Here is a 16758-nt window from a genome sequence, read left to right on the forward strand (position 1 = left end):
AAGAAGAGGGTGGGAGGACCCTGATGCTCTAGGCAAGGCCAGAATCTGAGAAGCTCGAGGGAGCAGACAAGCTGTCTCTGTCTATATTTCCCTCAGGAGGGAAGAGATCCAACAGTGGGAGGGAGAAAGAAAATGACAATACAAACAAACAGCAAAACATGCCAGGGTTTTATTTGTAGAAGACACACAATTTCTCCTTACTGACCACCACACACACTACTTGAGGAGCCTTCACTTCAGATCAGTCACTCCAGCACAGCTAACATGAACACTGCTCTCTCGTACACATAGGTGTAACCTGTGGGGACCCTCACTTGGAGCATTGGAGAGCTGGCCTGCTATTCGTGAGGCTGAGTGGGTAAAAACTGCAAAGACTGAATTACAGGTTTTAAGGTTTTTCTTAGGCTCTGTATTAGGTTGCTTCTCTGTTGCTGTGATAAACATCACGACAAAAAGCTACTTGGAAAAAAAAGGGTTTATTTAATCTCATAGCTTACCGGCAGTCCTGAACTAGAAGGAAGTCAAGGTAGGAACCCGGAGGCAGAGACTGAAGGAGGGGCTTGAGAAGAAGGCTGTTTCCTGGCTTAATCCTCATGGCTTGATTAGCCTGCTTTCTTATATACCCGGGGACCCACTTGTCCAGGGAACCACTTGCCTGGGGAACGGCACCACCCACAAAGGGCTGGGCCTTCCCACATTAGTCATTAATCAAGAAAATACCCCCACAGACTGGCCTACAGGCCAATCTGATGAAGCTATTTCCTCGCTGGGGTTCACTCTTCTTAGGTGACTCCAGCTTGTGTCAAGGTGACAATAACAACTAACCAGCAAAGGCTTTAAAGCGTGATCATGCCCAAGAACCCCCTTCCCCAACTATTAAAAGATAAATACACAGCTCACTAACCTCCAGGTCCACCCAAAAGTAGCAATATGAAAAAGAAAGGTACTAATTATTCCTTCTAAAAATGAGTAGGCAAGCAGATGATATGGCCAAAGGAGATAACTGGTTAGGTACCATGTAACCTTGGAGGAAATCCGGGTGTGCAGCCCAAGTAAAAACATCACAGAGAGGAAGGTACCTGCTTAGAAGCATAGCATCATCCCCTCCAGAACAGCTGAAACAGGACCCCACGGCCACCACACCCTCGCTTTTCTAGGTTCTCATCCTTAAACTCAGGCCGCTTTTCTAATGACTTGGTTGGTGTGTGGTTAAGTGGAGGAGCCAAAAACCCCCTCTGCACGTCAGTGGCTGGCAGAGATCTCAGTACTGTGTCTGCTTGAGAAGAACCACGGAACTGTGACCGCTTGCTTTCCTTTCAGACCCGCTGAGAGGCCACATCTCTGAGGGCCGCGTGAGCAGTGCAGATCCTTCTGGCTCACCTTTGCGGATAAAGAGCGTGAAGTTCAGAGAATGGAACTGACTTGAGAGTGGCTGGCGAGAGATTCCCCGCCCCCATGTCAAGCTGCCTTTACATCTCATCAACAACCAACGTAAAATTAAGGGGCTCTTAAAAAAAAAAAATACGAAAAACATAGTACCTGCATTTTATAAGGCACAAGCACCCTGAGTGACTAGCGACCCCTGAAGCTCCGGGAGCCTCAGGACTTCCTGCCCCGTGGTCCTTTGCAAGGCCAGTTGTATGTGGAACTCGTGTGATCCCTTAGTTAAATTTAGAAGCCACTTTAGCATTCACACTATCAAACCTTTTAACAGTACCGTTTCAAATCACAAATCTTCTGTTGGAGCTGTGTCAGGAGCCTTGCTTTATATCTTCATTCTAATTTAAGATGTAGCACTGTGGCTTCTTGGCGGACTCATTTTTTTATTCTCCGAGTACGTGTTTTGCCTGCGTGGACACCAGTGTGGCATGCCTGTGCAGCACCCTCAGAGGCCAGAGGAGGACGTCAGGTGCCCTGGAACTGGAATCACGAACACAGGCTCTCTTAACTGTGTTCTCTCTTTTCACCCCAGCAGCTTGCTTGTTTTGTATTTTAATTTAGTTTGTCTTCTAGTCAACAAAAATATCACAAAGGATACTACAAGTTTCCACAATTTTTTTTTTTTTTAAGTATGTCTGAACAATGAAGAACATAGTTCTGGTCACCAAAAAAAAACAAACAAACAAACAAAAAAAAAAAACAAAAAACAAAACAAAAAAACCCCCCACAAAACAGTTAATTCAGCTGTTAGAAGATCTGGCAAGATCTAGCTAAAGAGATTTTGGTAAGCCTAAATTCCACAGATAAAAAGAGAAAATGAGTCACATCAGGGAACATTCTAAAAATTACCAAAAATGTTCAGTGTCTTCTTTAAGGCCAACAATACCATTTTATGATGGTATCTGAAGTCGTTTCATTTTTAGCCCATGACTAATTACATGGGCATCTTCCAAGCCAACAATGACCTCAGTTTCAAAGCATTCTAGCTGGGATAACATTTTGTTTCTAAAACATTACACTCATTCCTTTGCGCCAACCCTAATACTGAGTTCCCCAAAGTTTAATCAGCTACATTTTTCTATCAAGTAGGCTGACTGCTGTAATATTGGCAGGGGGAGGGATGCTGGAATCACGCGGTATGAGAAATAAAGACTACTTAGATGGTAGTCAGAGAAAAAACTGCATTCTTGTCAAGTAAAAATAGCTATATTTGGTCAGATACCATCTCCTAGTTACATACTATTTCCTTTGCACTCATTTTGGTTAAAGACTAAATAAGACCCGCAGTGGAAGTCTCGACACTGAACTTGATCTGTATTTTGTAAAAAAGCAAAGTCCATCCTTGGACGCTCTCTGAACACCGATGCTATTCACCAGCAACTGCCAGGTGCCAGGGCAAACGTTGAGAGGACACGCCTGCTGTGTGTGAGCCGGCGTCCTCTGCATCCAAACCTGAGAGGCCAAGAAAAGGCTGTGGCTCACAGAGCACCAGTGGGCAAAATGCAAGCAACGGTATTATCACGTCTTTTGACAGACTTTAGAGGTATAAAATAATCAAACAAACAAACAAAAACAAAACAGTAAAAACAACAGCATTTGAATTCATGGGCAAATTACAGAGGCCAAATGTGAACTGAGGAATCAAGACACTTGTCCCTCTGAGCAATAATGTAACACACAGCGTGACGCTCCCAAGAAAACCACCCAGCTTTGCAGGGAAATGCGGGCCATACAAAGGGTCTAGCCTCATCTACATTATCTCCTATGAAATTACAAAGGGGAGGGCCTGAACACGAAACCACATCTACATTGTATGTCCCATGTCAACTGTATGCATGTCTAACTGTAGTGCTTCAGCAAGAACTCAGAAAAAAAAAAAAAAAGAACAACAGCAATAATAACAGAGAGGTACAGTTATTAAATGCCTACTGTATACAAAATCCAAAAATTAACTTACTGAATTTCATAATGATGATACTATGGAATTAGATATTAATGTATCATTGTTATTCTCTTTGTGTGGGACAGGGTAGAGAGTGTTTTACTCTGACTTGGAAAGAATGAAAACTTAAGTACTCACTGTCAAAGAACAAAGTTTTCAGGTGTTCAGAACTGTTCATTGTTGTCACTTGCTTCCAGGATGTCTGAAGCCCTCAAAAGGCAAGGGACCCTGCCTTCCAGTGGAGGAGAAGGCCCAGGGGAAATGCAGCATGCACGTGCAGCTGGGAGTGAACCTAGGGGTCCTGCCGGTTCTTAAACCATGCTGCTCCTGAGAAATGCAGCCACTGTACCAGATAACCACCAAGGCTCCTTCCAACCAAACACATTCCAATCTGAAAGCAGAAGTACACAATCCTGAGGCCAGATGTGGTGGCGCATGCCTTTAATCCCGGTGCTCAGGAGACAGAGACAGGCAGATCTCTAGGAGTTCGGGGCCAGCCTGGTCTATAAAGCGAGTCCAGGACAGCCAGGGCTCTGTTACACAGAGAAGCCCTTCCTCGAAGAACCAGAAAAAGAAAGAAAGAAATGCTTCTAATATCGATGTGATATGAATGAGATGGCCCCCACAGTCTCCAGCCTTTGAATGATTTGTCCCGGGTTGGTGGCTGTTTGGGGAGGCTTAGGAGGTGTGGCCCTGTTGGAGGAAGTGTGTCGTCATGTCACCTGGGGATGGGCCTTGAGCTTTCAAAGACTGGTCCATCCAGCGCTCTGTCTGCTTTGTGCTTGCACTAAGAAAAGTGAGTGCTCAGCTTCCTGATCCTGCCTGCAAGCCTTTGCTCTGCCATCACAAACAGTGGCTCCGTGGAACCTGCCTCAGTCACCGTGTGTTATGACAGCAACAGAAAAGTAACTGATACCAATACCTTATGTCAGAGCAAAACCCATTCCAGCAACCACCGACAGGATTCCGGTGTGAAATACTTAAGGTAGTCTTGTTAACGTACAGGTGGTCCCACTAGCCTGCCTTTCAGGGGCCTTGCAACCTCTGACGTCATGTCATCACCTGCCATGCCACCACCTGGGGTGCGCTGCCAGTAAAAAGGACCTGCCTGCGCCACCCTGCGCTCTCTTTTTCTTATACACTTTCTGTCTCTCTCTCTCTCTCTCTCTCTCTCTCTCTCTCATTCACTCACTCATGGATGCTCCCCTCCTCTCACTTCCCTTCCACCTGTTTCCCACAATAAGCTTCCTTTATATCAGTCTGTCACATGGCATCTTAATCATTTAATAACAGGTCTTCTGTGGCAAGGAAGAAAAACAAAGGACCCCAGCCTGTTTTAACATGTGTGGGAGAGAATCTTCTAGAACTGTTTTCACATCACAGACCGAGATTCATTTATTCATGGATCATAAAGTCAATTTAATGACTCATAGATGGCATTTTGGTAAACCTGAATGAACTATCAAAACTATGCCTAATACTATACTGCAAATACTTAGGTTTAACGGTGCTAGCCTCTAGGCACTGCAGTCAGTCATGGCATATAGCACATTTCTGGGTTCAAGCCTCAGTCGAAATCATCAAAAAAAAGGCTGTGCAGTGGTAAGGCACACCTTTACAACCCAGCACCAGGGAGGCAGAGGCAGGAGGGTTTCTGAACTCAAGGCCAGCCTAGTCTGCAGAGCAAGTTAAAAAGTTCTAAGACAGCCGGGGCTACGTACAAAAATATTGTCTTAGAAAAGCAAAAACGAAAACATAAACAATGCATAGTGGAAAGCGACCCAAATATCTGGTACGGGAAGAGTTCTCAACTAGATCTTGATGACCGAGGTCCAGGATCAACACCTACGATATTTCTCATCTGCAATGATAGAACTTTCAAGATGGGCCGAAGAGCCAGCTCTATTAGCCTTGCAAAGAAATTCCAGTAATGTAAGGTAGTTGAGTCAACACTTCCCCAATAAAACACAGGCATAAAACTGTGGAGAAACACAGGATGCCTGAAGGAAGTGCACGGAGAAAGTCAGGGCTCTGTGCAGAAATGCTGATTCTGGGCTCAGCGGGGGGGGGGGGGGGGGGGGAGGAGACAAACACTGAATAAGGAACACCACACTGAAACACACAGCAAGGAAGCCTCCAAAGATGAGCTTGGCGAAAGGATGCTGCTCCGGTCACGCTGAGGGATCCCGTGATGTAGGAGGGAGAATCAGAACCGTAACACGAGAAAACCCAAACGTGTAAAGACTTGAGAGCTCAAATAACACAATGTTCACATCTACGCTGGTGATCACCACACGTTTAGAGGTCTAAAGCTTGGTGAAGTGTAAAAGACGTTTTGTCTCTCTCTCTCTCTCCTGCATTGATTTTCTTACACTTGGAGCCAGAGAATTTGTGAAGCTGTTGTCTTCTCTGCAAGCGTGGTGGCCTATCAAGAAATACAGAGCACCAACATCCATCTTGCCCCTCTCCTTCCCAAGGCTCACGAATCACTGTAGAAGACAGGGCGAAAAGAGTAGAGGAGCCAGAGGCGGAGGATGACTACACGGAAACTGTACCTTCAGACACAGCACGGCAGCTGCTCAGACAGGTCTCACAGTGGTTTCGACAGCACGCACAAGACCTGTGCAAGCCCAAGCCGGACCAAATCCCAGCATGCTGAGGGAAGTTGGACACACAACCCCACTACTATCTGTGGAACTACTGGCGACTGTTAGCTGCCAGTAAAGAAAGAAAGACAGCATTCTCATTTTTCCCTGGAAAAATCAACTGCGATTCACACATCCAAGAATACTTGGGCAGCATGAATTGGTCTTGAGGTCTTGAAGGATTTGGGTGGTAAGAAAAAAAAAAGGATATCGAGTTGAGCAGGTAAGAGGTGGGGGATGAACCTGGGTGGAGCTGGGAAAGAGGAGGAATGGGATAAAAACACCTCGTACCAAACTCTCAAGGAATTACAAAGAAATGCAGAGCAAGTCTAGGGAGCCATCAAAGTATTGTCTTCAGTGAAACAAAGAGTTATGGGCAGTGGCTGCTAAAAGCGCCGGATAAAAGGTAGCGAACTTTATAATAACACATCAGGCTGGAAACAGCTGAACTCAAAAGTGGACCAGGGCCTCCTAATGGCACACAGTGAGAATACACCTAAAAAGATCCCCCAATGGAGAATCGGAATCCAACCGGTCCCTCAGATCCATTACAGGGTGGCAGGAAATACAGGAGCCAGGGAAATGGTTTAAAAACAGCACCGAGATAACAATCAGCTAGATTACAAATACAGGCACCCTGCAAAACTTGGTTTCCTCAATAAGTAAGGCCAAGGAAAAGCAGTGGACGGAACTGTAGCAGGCTCTAAGAAACCTAAAGACTCACTCAACCACATCCTTGCCAACTTCATTTGGTCCTGATTTGAACCGACACACCTCAAAGGTACTTTCCCAGCACTGTACAATTTGAATACAGACTATTACATAAAGTCTTATTTTTAAATTTTTTTACATGTGATAATAATATTGTATTTGTTTATTAAAGGGATAAAAACATTAAAAAAAAAACACAGCATGCATATAGAAACCCAAGCAGCAGATACTGAACATATACAGGCCCCTTTTGAGAAAAAACATTTCATCTTTCTGGTAGATGTGGAATTCAAAAGAGCTGAGAGGCAGGTCACCTGACTCCTGTCCTTCAAGGGAAGGGGCTAAGCACCTCTCCGGAATGGATCTGAGCTGGGTAGACACCACACAACCGACTTTTCCTTCTGTTTCTGGATGTGTTTCCATTTAAAATGCAAACACACATCCAAAGACAGTGCTCCGAAGTACCACACACAAACTATCAGAAGGCTTACGCAACAGAGCTGGCAAGCAAGCACGCCTCCCCGTTCTCTTCCTGGAGCGCTGAGCTTATTTTCCTTCCTGCGGCTTTACTGATGGACGTCTTCAGCTTCTTGGCCAGCTTTTTCGGCGTGTTGGTTATGGACGAGGATGATTCCTCCGCGCTGCAGCTGTACACTTCTATCTTTATCTGGAAGTCTGGTCCGGCGTCGTGGCTAAAGGCAAGAGCAGTTGCAATGCTGGGAGCCTCATTCAGGAGAAGAGAACCACCAAGGCTCCCTGCCTGCCTTTGCCATATTCATCCTCAACAATTGAAGCATACAGAAGGGGCCAGGAGACTCACCTGTATCCAGTCTAAAAATCACACTGTAACTTTTACAGGCTGCCACACAGGCTCCCCTTCACACGTGTCCTCTCACTCTCGGGCCCAAACACGCACACAAAGAAAATACACAGACAAACGGAAACTCTATACTTTAGTGAGCACGAAGGCCAACTTCCCTCTTTCTCAGTACAATGAACTACCATTGGCATAGAAACCCACTGTGTTGTCGCTCTTTAATCCCAGCATTTGGGAGGTAGAGGCAGGCGGGCAGATGGATGGCTATGAGTTTGAGGCCAGCCTGGTCTACAGAGCTAGTTCCAGGACAGCCAGGGCTACACAGATAAACTGTATCTCAAAAAAAGAAAAAAAACAAAAAAAACAAAAAAACAAAAAAAAAAACAAAAAACAAAAAAAAACCACCCCAACAAACAACACCCCCATCCCCCAAACCAAACAAAACTTAGAGCAACACACTTAGGACCACATCCATCTGCTGATTCGACCTTAAGACAGAAGGCAGGCAGTCCTGGGGCTTTACAATTCAAATGGCCAATCTACAGTTTAGAGAAAGCCAAGAACCAACTTGCAGATATTTTTATAGTTTCTTACTTGGCAACTTCTGAACATACAGTATTCCTGGTAATGAGTAACAAATGTCAATATTTAGAAGAAAACCAGAGATTCATAAATATTGAAGACTTATTAAAAACAAGCATCATAACAAAGAGCACATTTTTTTTAACATTTAGAACATTTGTCAGCAGCTATTTTTAGGCCAATTTAAAATATTTATACAAAAAAATACCAATAAATCATATGTTGTCTTCTAAGTCATTTGTATTGTTCTTCCTGCAGGGGGAGAGAATGGGGGGGGTCTGTCTAACTTTTGTCTTTGTGGCAAAAAACAAACAATAGCAGAGTGATGTGAAGAAAAGAGCAGATTAGTGAGTGGGATAATTTTGGCAGGGGGGGAAAAGTCATTAGCAACATCTGAAAATAGAAATAAAGATAGAGAGATAATGAAGGAAATACACTTGAGCCCGAATTCTACAAGAACTTGGGGCTATCCCTGAGGCAAGGCAGGGTCTAGCTGAATTCCTTTGGCTTCAACACAAGTTGTAAAAAGGCCTGTGTTACTGCTAACAGCCGGGGTAGCACATCGTTCTGTCCTATATGATTACTCTGGGACATTAATGCAGAAGCCACAGAATACTGTCTGCCGAGGGCCGGTCAGCGTCACATGACTGGCTCTGAGATCTCAAGAATCACTGCATACTTGCTATCACTGGATAGCCAAGGGCGTGCTACGGAACCCACCACAGCAGGCTCCGAAGCTAATACCACTCAAAATAGAAATGGCAGCTTAAAAAGCTCCCAAGGAACAGATCCCAAGAGGAGGCAGGCCAACAGAGCCTTCTAAAGGGAGGCCAGGAAAAGCCCACGCTGGTTAAAAATGATCTCCACGGCTATCGGAGGAGCTGCGTCAGCCTTTCTGTGTGAGGACCGTAATAAAATGGGCCCTGCACAGAGTAGAGAGATAAAAGAACCCTTAAGATGGCTGGGCTGCTCTTCATTTTTTTTTTTTTTTTTTTAGTACATAAGGGAAGTCTGCCATAAGAGAAAAAAACACCCCAAAAGTCACCATAATAAGCACTTAGAGAATGACGTAGAAGCAAACTGCTTTACCACTTTATTGCTTTTGTCATTAAATTTCCTGTGAAGAAAAACAAAATCAGCTTATGCCCGAATTCACTGTATTGCACCAAACGCAAAACAAAATTCTATTATACTCATAGCTTGTTTAACAATAGAAATGTAAATATTTGTTAAAAGTTTAGCAGAGCCAATGAATCAACTCTTTGCTGCTAGTATTAACTCTAAAGACTTCTGTTTTATTCTGAATCCAGAAAAGCATAACTTTTAAACATTTTAAAGCTGATAATGCTTTGAAAAGCGTCCAAGGACCACCAGGATGTAGGCCATCAGAATTTAAAGACAGTAAATTAGGCCTTCTTTATAGATAAGAAAAAGAGGCACAATTTCAGATCTCACTCTTTAAGGGTAAAATTTACTTACAATATAGTGACATTTTCAAAACATATATCTGTGATTGTCTGATCCACGATCTCCATGTCAGTATCAAACACTTCGGCTCCCATCCTGAATAAACAAAAGATGGCGTAGCGCTGTGTGCCTAGAGGAGAGACAGCGGTAGCAGCCATCACAAGCGGAACAGATCATGCCTGGGTGAGACACTCGCCCTGCCACAGCCCCTAGCCACTGCTTCCTGTGTGTGGCAGTCCCTCACCCAACTCAAACCCAACCGCAGACCAAGGAGCAATTAAAATAAACGTTGAGCAGGGCGTGGTGGTACACAACTTTAATCTGTGCTCAGAGAGGCAGAGACAGACGGAACTCTGTGAGTTCAAGGCCAGCCTGGTCCACAGCGTTGAATCCAGGACAACAAAGGCTACACTGAGAAACCCTGTCTCAAAAACAAACAAACAACAAACAAACAAACAAACACTGGTCCCTCAGCATCCCAAAGATATCACCAGCGTCAGATCTGGTCACTGACAAACGCTACGCCCTACTAGTAAATTTAATGCCTCACACAATGATTCCCTTTGTCACTTGATGTCTTAAGAAAAAGTGATTTTTACTGGCAGGTACGGCAACAGTGGCCAAATGTCTTCCACCAAACTACAAGCAAGGGAATAAACTACCTGAAAACCTCAACATCCCAAGAGCAGGCAAAGCAATGGCGAGACAAGGGAAAACGAAATGCAGGAATGAAATAGACAACAGAAACAGCTGCAAAGCCTCTCAATTTGGTGCTGTTCTCAAAAACACTGAGTGATTAAAGGGCTAACTCATTTTTGAGAATCACGGAGCTCTTTAGGAAAGTTTATCCTCTACAGTAATCAGGAAGATTGACTCATTTCCCACATGCATTCCTTGGTGAAGTGAATTATGTGTCCTAATTGAAAAACAAACACTAACCTGATTTAGATTCTTCGTCCTAAACTAATTATGCCCAGTACCACTCGGCTTTTGGAATATGAAGAACAAAGCCATCACAGAGGACAAGGCAGATAAAGGGATATCAGGGCGCCAGGCTTTGCCTCACACAGCTAGGGAACATTTCAGGTTAACCATCCATAATCCAAGCGGTACAAAGACTTGTGAATACTGCATGCAGCCAATAAAATGGTGAAGAAGAAAAACAAACAAACAAACAAACAAAAACAAAATGAAAAGGCCCCCCAGAAACATAAAGCTAAAAATCTTTCATTACAGCCTCTTGAATAAACTACCAATGTAAAGCACAGACCTTCTGGATCGTCAGAGAGAAAAAAAATGGCACCTTTGCCGATTTACTCCATGCTTTTTGTAGGGAGGGAGGACGGGATGGGGGAAGCGGGCACTCTACCTTTCTCCCTATCTCTCCACACTGAGCCCATCACTCAAAGTCCCACCAATGATGGGAGCGTGTACTCGGCACGGGTATCTTAATCCGAATCAGGGAACTGATATGCAGGCGCCAAATCAGAAAACAACAGTTCACCAACACTGTGCTTATTGCCAAATGGCAGCAATCGACTGCAAAACCAAAGAATTCTGTCCTCAAAAAAATTTTTTTAAAAAATCATAAATTTGCATCCTGTGCAGTAAAGAAAACGTTTCCAATTACAAATGAAAGCCATACATACATTCTTTATTACTGAAGTGATCGGAGTCTTTCCACATCAGTGGTATTCGAATATCTACAAAGAAGGGAAAAAAAAAAACAATTATTTTGGTAATTTTTATTACACCCAAGATGGTGAACCCCTGAATTCAATAACAGATCGTGCCCGCCAAAGACAGGAAGAAATGTACAGAACACATTGTCTAATTAGTGCCTGGAGGTTTTTTTATTTATTTTTTATTTATTTTTATGTGTTTGGGTGTTTCGTCTGCAAGACCTCTCTAGACCACTTGCACGGCTGATGTCCACGATGGCCAGCAGAGGGCGCTGCATCCGCGGGAGCTGAGCCATCGTGTAGAGACTACCCACTCCCAACCCAGGTCCTTTCAGAGAGCAAATACACACTCTTAGCCACTGAGCCATCTCTCCAGATCTATAGGTGGTATTTTTAGAAGTTACTAAGTATATGTGAAATGGGGGGAGGGGCGCGGTATTTGAAGTGAAAATGTTTTCTTCTAAATGATTATTTTGGCTCCTTATCTATGCCTTTCTCAGCCCCCACCCCCACCCAGCTTTGTGATGTCTGCCTTAGTAGCTGTGCCTTTCTGAGCTGGTATCTGTTCCTGGGCCAAACACTTCATGGGTGGAACCGAATCAGTTATCAACAACTACCCATCCCAATGCCAACACCATGCTAGGATTGTTGTCTTTGGGGGGCATGTGACTGTCACTGGTTCTTTGTATGAATTTTACAATTTTGGCCGAGGTTCCCTTTCAAATGTTTTAATATCCAAGCTAACTTAGGGACTCATAACTTTTTGTTTTTTAACATTTACTTTGTGAATGTGTGTGTGTAGTCGGAGGCAACCTGTGGAAGTTGGTTCCCGCCTTCCATTGCGTGGGTCCCTGGAATTGAATTCAGGGAATCAGGGTTGCTGGCAAGTGCCTTTATCTGCTGAACCCACCCACTGGTACAGGAAACTAATAACTTTTTAGTATTTTATCTTCACCTAATATTATTCACTTTTAACAATTACTCTAACTTTGGCCCATTTTGTTTGTTTGAGGGCTGGAGATCAAGCCACGGGCTCAGGGAAAACCTCCCACTGAGCTACGTCTCCAGCTCCTACCCTTCCATTTTAATTAAGATTATTCTTACATATTTAATGCTTGAGGGGAGTGGTTATTTTATGGTAAACTACATTTTTCCATTATGTTCTCTAGCAAGTTATTGCTGCTTTTAAGACAAACTACCACTTTTTATTTATTTATCCTAAATCTAGTCACATTTTCTTGAATGCTTTAATTCAAGTATCTCAGTGACTTCCCTTAGGTCATATCCATCTGCCATTCATTAGCCTCAAGAGTATCCAATCTGCCTATTCATTTTCAATAGCTTTGTTTTTCAGTCATTATTTTAGCGGCAATTCCAAACCAGTGTTAAATTACGTTGACATAATAGACACTGTTATTTTGTTCTTGATTTTAATAGGAAGGTCTCTATTGTTTTACAGTTATAACCTGGCCGATAGCCTGTCCAAACTCACTTCTTGCTTGACTATAATGGCTGCTTCCTTTCGCTTCACAGTGGCTGAGGGTTCTCACTCACAGCTGTCCTGGCAGGGTATGGAAGTTTTAGCTCTTCCCTCTCATTGAAGGACACTGACCCAGGCTTCCTTAGCTGCTTCCCCACAGCCTGAGGTCAAATCTGCCCTTCTCCAGGCCTCACCTCAGCTCCACATAACCAAAGGGAGAAGGAACATTGCTCCTCCGTGTCCCCGTTGGCCGCACATTCTTCAGACAGCAAAGGATCCAGCTTCGAATGACAGAAACACCTAGATTCTGGCAAACGACCAGCTGGGTTTTAGCTTACTGTAGTCCACCTTTGTTTTTTGTTTCTATGTCTTTGTTGATATTTTATGGCAAACTAAGATGGCATAGCTAGCCTGATGTATCACGTCCCAGACTCTAATTTTGGAAATGGGAAAGCTAGGAACTGGGGCAATGGTTCAGTGGCTGAGCACGTGCTGATCAACCATAGTTTGGATCTCAGAATCCACTTACATGTCGGATGGCTATGGCAGCCACTGTAACTCCAGCCTCGGAAGTGGGGGGGGGTCCCCAAAGAAAGCTGGCTCTAGAGACTACACATCACCAGTGACCTGTGGGTTTGACCAACAGACCCTACCTCAAAGTTAATAATGTGAAAAAATAACTGAGAATGTGCATGCACTTACACAGTCCCCACACATGCAAGCATGCATATACACATGAAAATGAAAAAGAAAGAAAGAAAGAAAGAAAGAAAGAAAGAAAGAAAGAAAGAAAGAAAGAAAGAAAAGTGAAACCGCTGATCTGTGTGGGTAACTGATTTGGCTTAGTCACTGAATTTGGCTTGGGATGGCTGGGGGGTGAACCCGTTATTTTTATAGTTATGAAGATCTGGACAATGGAAGCAGGTACAAGAAAGGCAAAATCCAGGTCTGTCTTGTTTACAGCGCAGTCTTAGAAACATTATGACACTTGGCTGCAAAAGTCCAGTTCGCCAAAATCATGTTGATAATATATGCATCCTAACTTGTGGGGTTCATCTTAATTTCATTTGACAATGTCTCAGGAATAAAACAAAACAAAACAAAACGAAAAAGATTTTGGGAAGACCTCGGCTCCTGTACGAAAGTATCTGTGATCATGAAAAGCCCCCTTTAACTTAAGTATTTTTGTTTCAGACCCCCCCCCCCCCAAATGCCGTGGCAGAAAACAAGCACTCTCAAATCGACAACAGATGATGTCAGCCGCAGAAGTCACAGATCAGGTCACCTACCTCATCTGCCTACAGAGCGGTACCTCATTAGAAGCAAGGAAAGAAGACAATGTTTAAGTGATGGCTGAAAATCTCCTCTAAAGAGCTAGTATATATATTACATACATATGTACATTTTAATATATATACATATAGAGTTAGTTAGTTAGTTCGTTTGTTTTTGGCTGTCCTGGAACTCACCCTGCAGACCATGCTGGCCTGGAACTTACAGCCTGCCTACCCCTGCTGGGATTAAGGGCATGCACCACCACTGCCCGGCTAAGATCGACAATATTTAATCTGCTCATGTTAGAATGTACTTAAACACAGAGGAGAGTCTCCTGTTTGGCAGCAAAAGGAAACAGCAGTCAAAGCAGTGGGCCTCATGTCGGCCACAGGCACAAGGGGGATTATGACCAGGACACAGGCGATGCAGAGGACCCGTAGGCGACAGGAGGAGGCTGGCATGAGATAACCACAAACACGCAACTGGCTTTTACGTGGTTCACCGAAATTTTCGAAGCGCTTCTTTCTTGCTTAGCGGAGGGCATGAGGGCAGTTCCTCGATTTTTGCCAGTGTGGTCCTAAATAAGATGCAGGTCTGTGAGCGACCATGGTAGAGAACAGTCCCTTGAGTGGCAGGCCAGGTGACACAGCTGCAGGTGCTCCATCTTGCTCGGACTTAGGCTATAACTTGGGAACAGTGCAGGCCACACTGCTGTTTCCAGGGTGTGCTGACCTGAGACATCAGCATTCCTGTCACCCTAACTGTGTGGCATCTCCACACCACTGTGGGTTGGGGGGGATAGCAGGGGAGCGAGGGGCTGACAGTTTGGAGAAACTGAGACCAACAGCCTGAGCGCCATCTAGCTGCGAGGTACCTCCTCCCTCTGCTGACAGGAAACATCATAATGGGAGGGTTTAAAGATAAGCAAACAGATCCCGGAGAAAAACGCCACAATTTCACAACCCAGTTAGGTGTCTCAACCAAGGCGTGTGTTGACAAGGGAAGGAAAAAAAAAATCTGCCTAAAGCGCAAGGCTTGTGTAATGGGAGATAGGGCCAGGGAAAGAACTGGGCCAGAAAGGAAAACTTGCTGGGGCTGGGGCACTTGGGTTCTCACAGGCTGAAAGTGGTCAATCGGCTACCCAATAATGGCCAAGCAACCACCAGGGGCCAATCCCAGTGACAGCAGCTCTGGGATAACGTGATAAACAAGATGAACACGGGCCACCCTCCCCCTCCACCCCCATCCCCCACGAGAACTTGCAGCTTGGACAATCATTGGAAACAGAAAAGGAAGGGAGAGAAGGCATGTGGGTTTGCAGGCCAGCTCAGGCACTTAGAGCAGGAGGGTCACCTAACACGCCTTCCACACACACACACCCCCAGCCCAACAGAAGGAAAACCCGCACAATGACGCAGTTTCCCCGACCCACGACTGAGAAGACAGTGATAAAAACATCGAGGGTAAATATTCTGATGGGGGTATGAGCGAGGGAGCGGACAGACTGGGAATACAGAATACACAAGGCCAGTCGCTAGCCACCCCACAGACACATTCGGCGACACACAGCGAGCGACACGTCCGCAGCGTACCTGACAGGGCGATCTTCCCTTTGCAGGATTTTCCTTCTTTCCTTTCAAAACTCACATCACTATTGAGAGAAAACACATCAACATCATAAAAACTCTTTGTAAATAAGAAGGTTTTTTTTTTTTTTTTTTTATCCCAAGTCTTTTACAAGCAGCTGAGCTGTAAAACTAAGGTTGTACCTATGAACGAGAATGACCGATGTGAAGTACTTGGCTCCAAGGATGTTTAATGGAGAGCTGGCTAGCTTTAAGGAGACAGCAAGATAATCTCTTTTGAGTTTACATAAACCAGTATTCCTCCTAATGTATACTGGTTGTACGATGACATGTCCTTTTTCTTTCTCTCTTTCCTTTATTTATTTATTTATTTATTGAGGCAGGGTTTCTTTGTGTAGCCTTTGCTGTCCTGGACTCACTTTGTAGAGCAGGCTGGTCTCAGACTCACAAGCTCCGACTGCCTCTTCCTCCCTGCGTGCTGGGATTAAAGGTGTGGCTGGGGATGGCCTTTTTTACATTCAATCCCAAGGATAGTATTGCCCCTGGAACTGTAATCTCAAAACTTGAATTTCAAGTTCATCAGCTCCCCTGACCCGAAAGAGTCAGGTGCTGCCCAGGTACTCTGTGGGCTGCGATCCCTAACACTGAAAAATACTCCCCCAAATCACCTTCTACCTTATATGTATGTGCATTTGACATAACAACTCATTTCTTGTAGCTTCCAAAGAACAAACATGCTATGCACGAATATGAGAGGATAGAATTTGGGGAGAAAAAAACAGAAAACCATTTTTTAAGGAAATTCTGAGATGTAAGACAACTCCAGTCCCCAAATTAGGATTTCATATCACTCAGAGCAAAGTGAGGAACCATTCAGGCCAGAAGATCACACCCTGAAGGCCAGTCTGTGCCACCTAGGGAGACCTTGTCTCACAAACACAGCAAGGGAGGGCCAGATGGCTCAGTGGGTAAAGGCACTTGCCATCAAACCCGGGGGCCTGAGTTTGATCTCCAGGGTCCACACAGTATAAAGAAAGAACAGAGTCCTGCAGAGTTATTACCTAAAGATATTCTGAAATTATAATATAAATTCAATTCAACATAAAATTTTCCAGAATTAAGTCTGTTTTT

The 16758-nt window shown here is 44.3% G+C and overlaps 1 protein-coding gene across 2 annotated transcripts in view; it reads right to left on the reverse strand.

Moving 5' to 3' along the window:
- Rtkn2 (rhotekin 2) overlaps positions 1 to 16758 on the reverse strand; it is a 62155-nt gene that overhangs the window by 31779 nt on the left and 13618 nt on the right. For both annotated transcript variants that reach the window (XM_021635247.2, XM_060369417.1), the window contains 4 exons: positions 15634 to 15692; positions 11254 to 11307; positions 9617 to 9734; positions 7230 to 7430 (listed from right to left, as the gene is read on the reverse strand). In XM_021635247.2, the coding sequence (XP_021490922.1) occupies positions 7230 to 7430; positions 9617 to 9734; positions 11254 to 11307; positions 15634 to 15692 (432 nt within the window). The remainder of the gene's footprint in view (positions 1 to 7229; positions 7431 to 9616; positions 9735 to 11253; positions 11308 to 15633; positions 15693 to 16758) is intronic.

The sequence above is a fragment of the Meriones unguiculatus genome, chromosome 16 (genome assembly GCF_030254825.1).
Source record: "Meriones unguiculatus strain TT.TT164.6M chromosome 16, Bangor_MerUng_6.1, whole genome shotgun sequence".
NCBI classification, from domain to species: Eukaryota; Metazoa; Chordata; class Mammalia; order Rodentia; family Muridae; genus Meriones; species Meriones unguiculatus.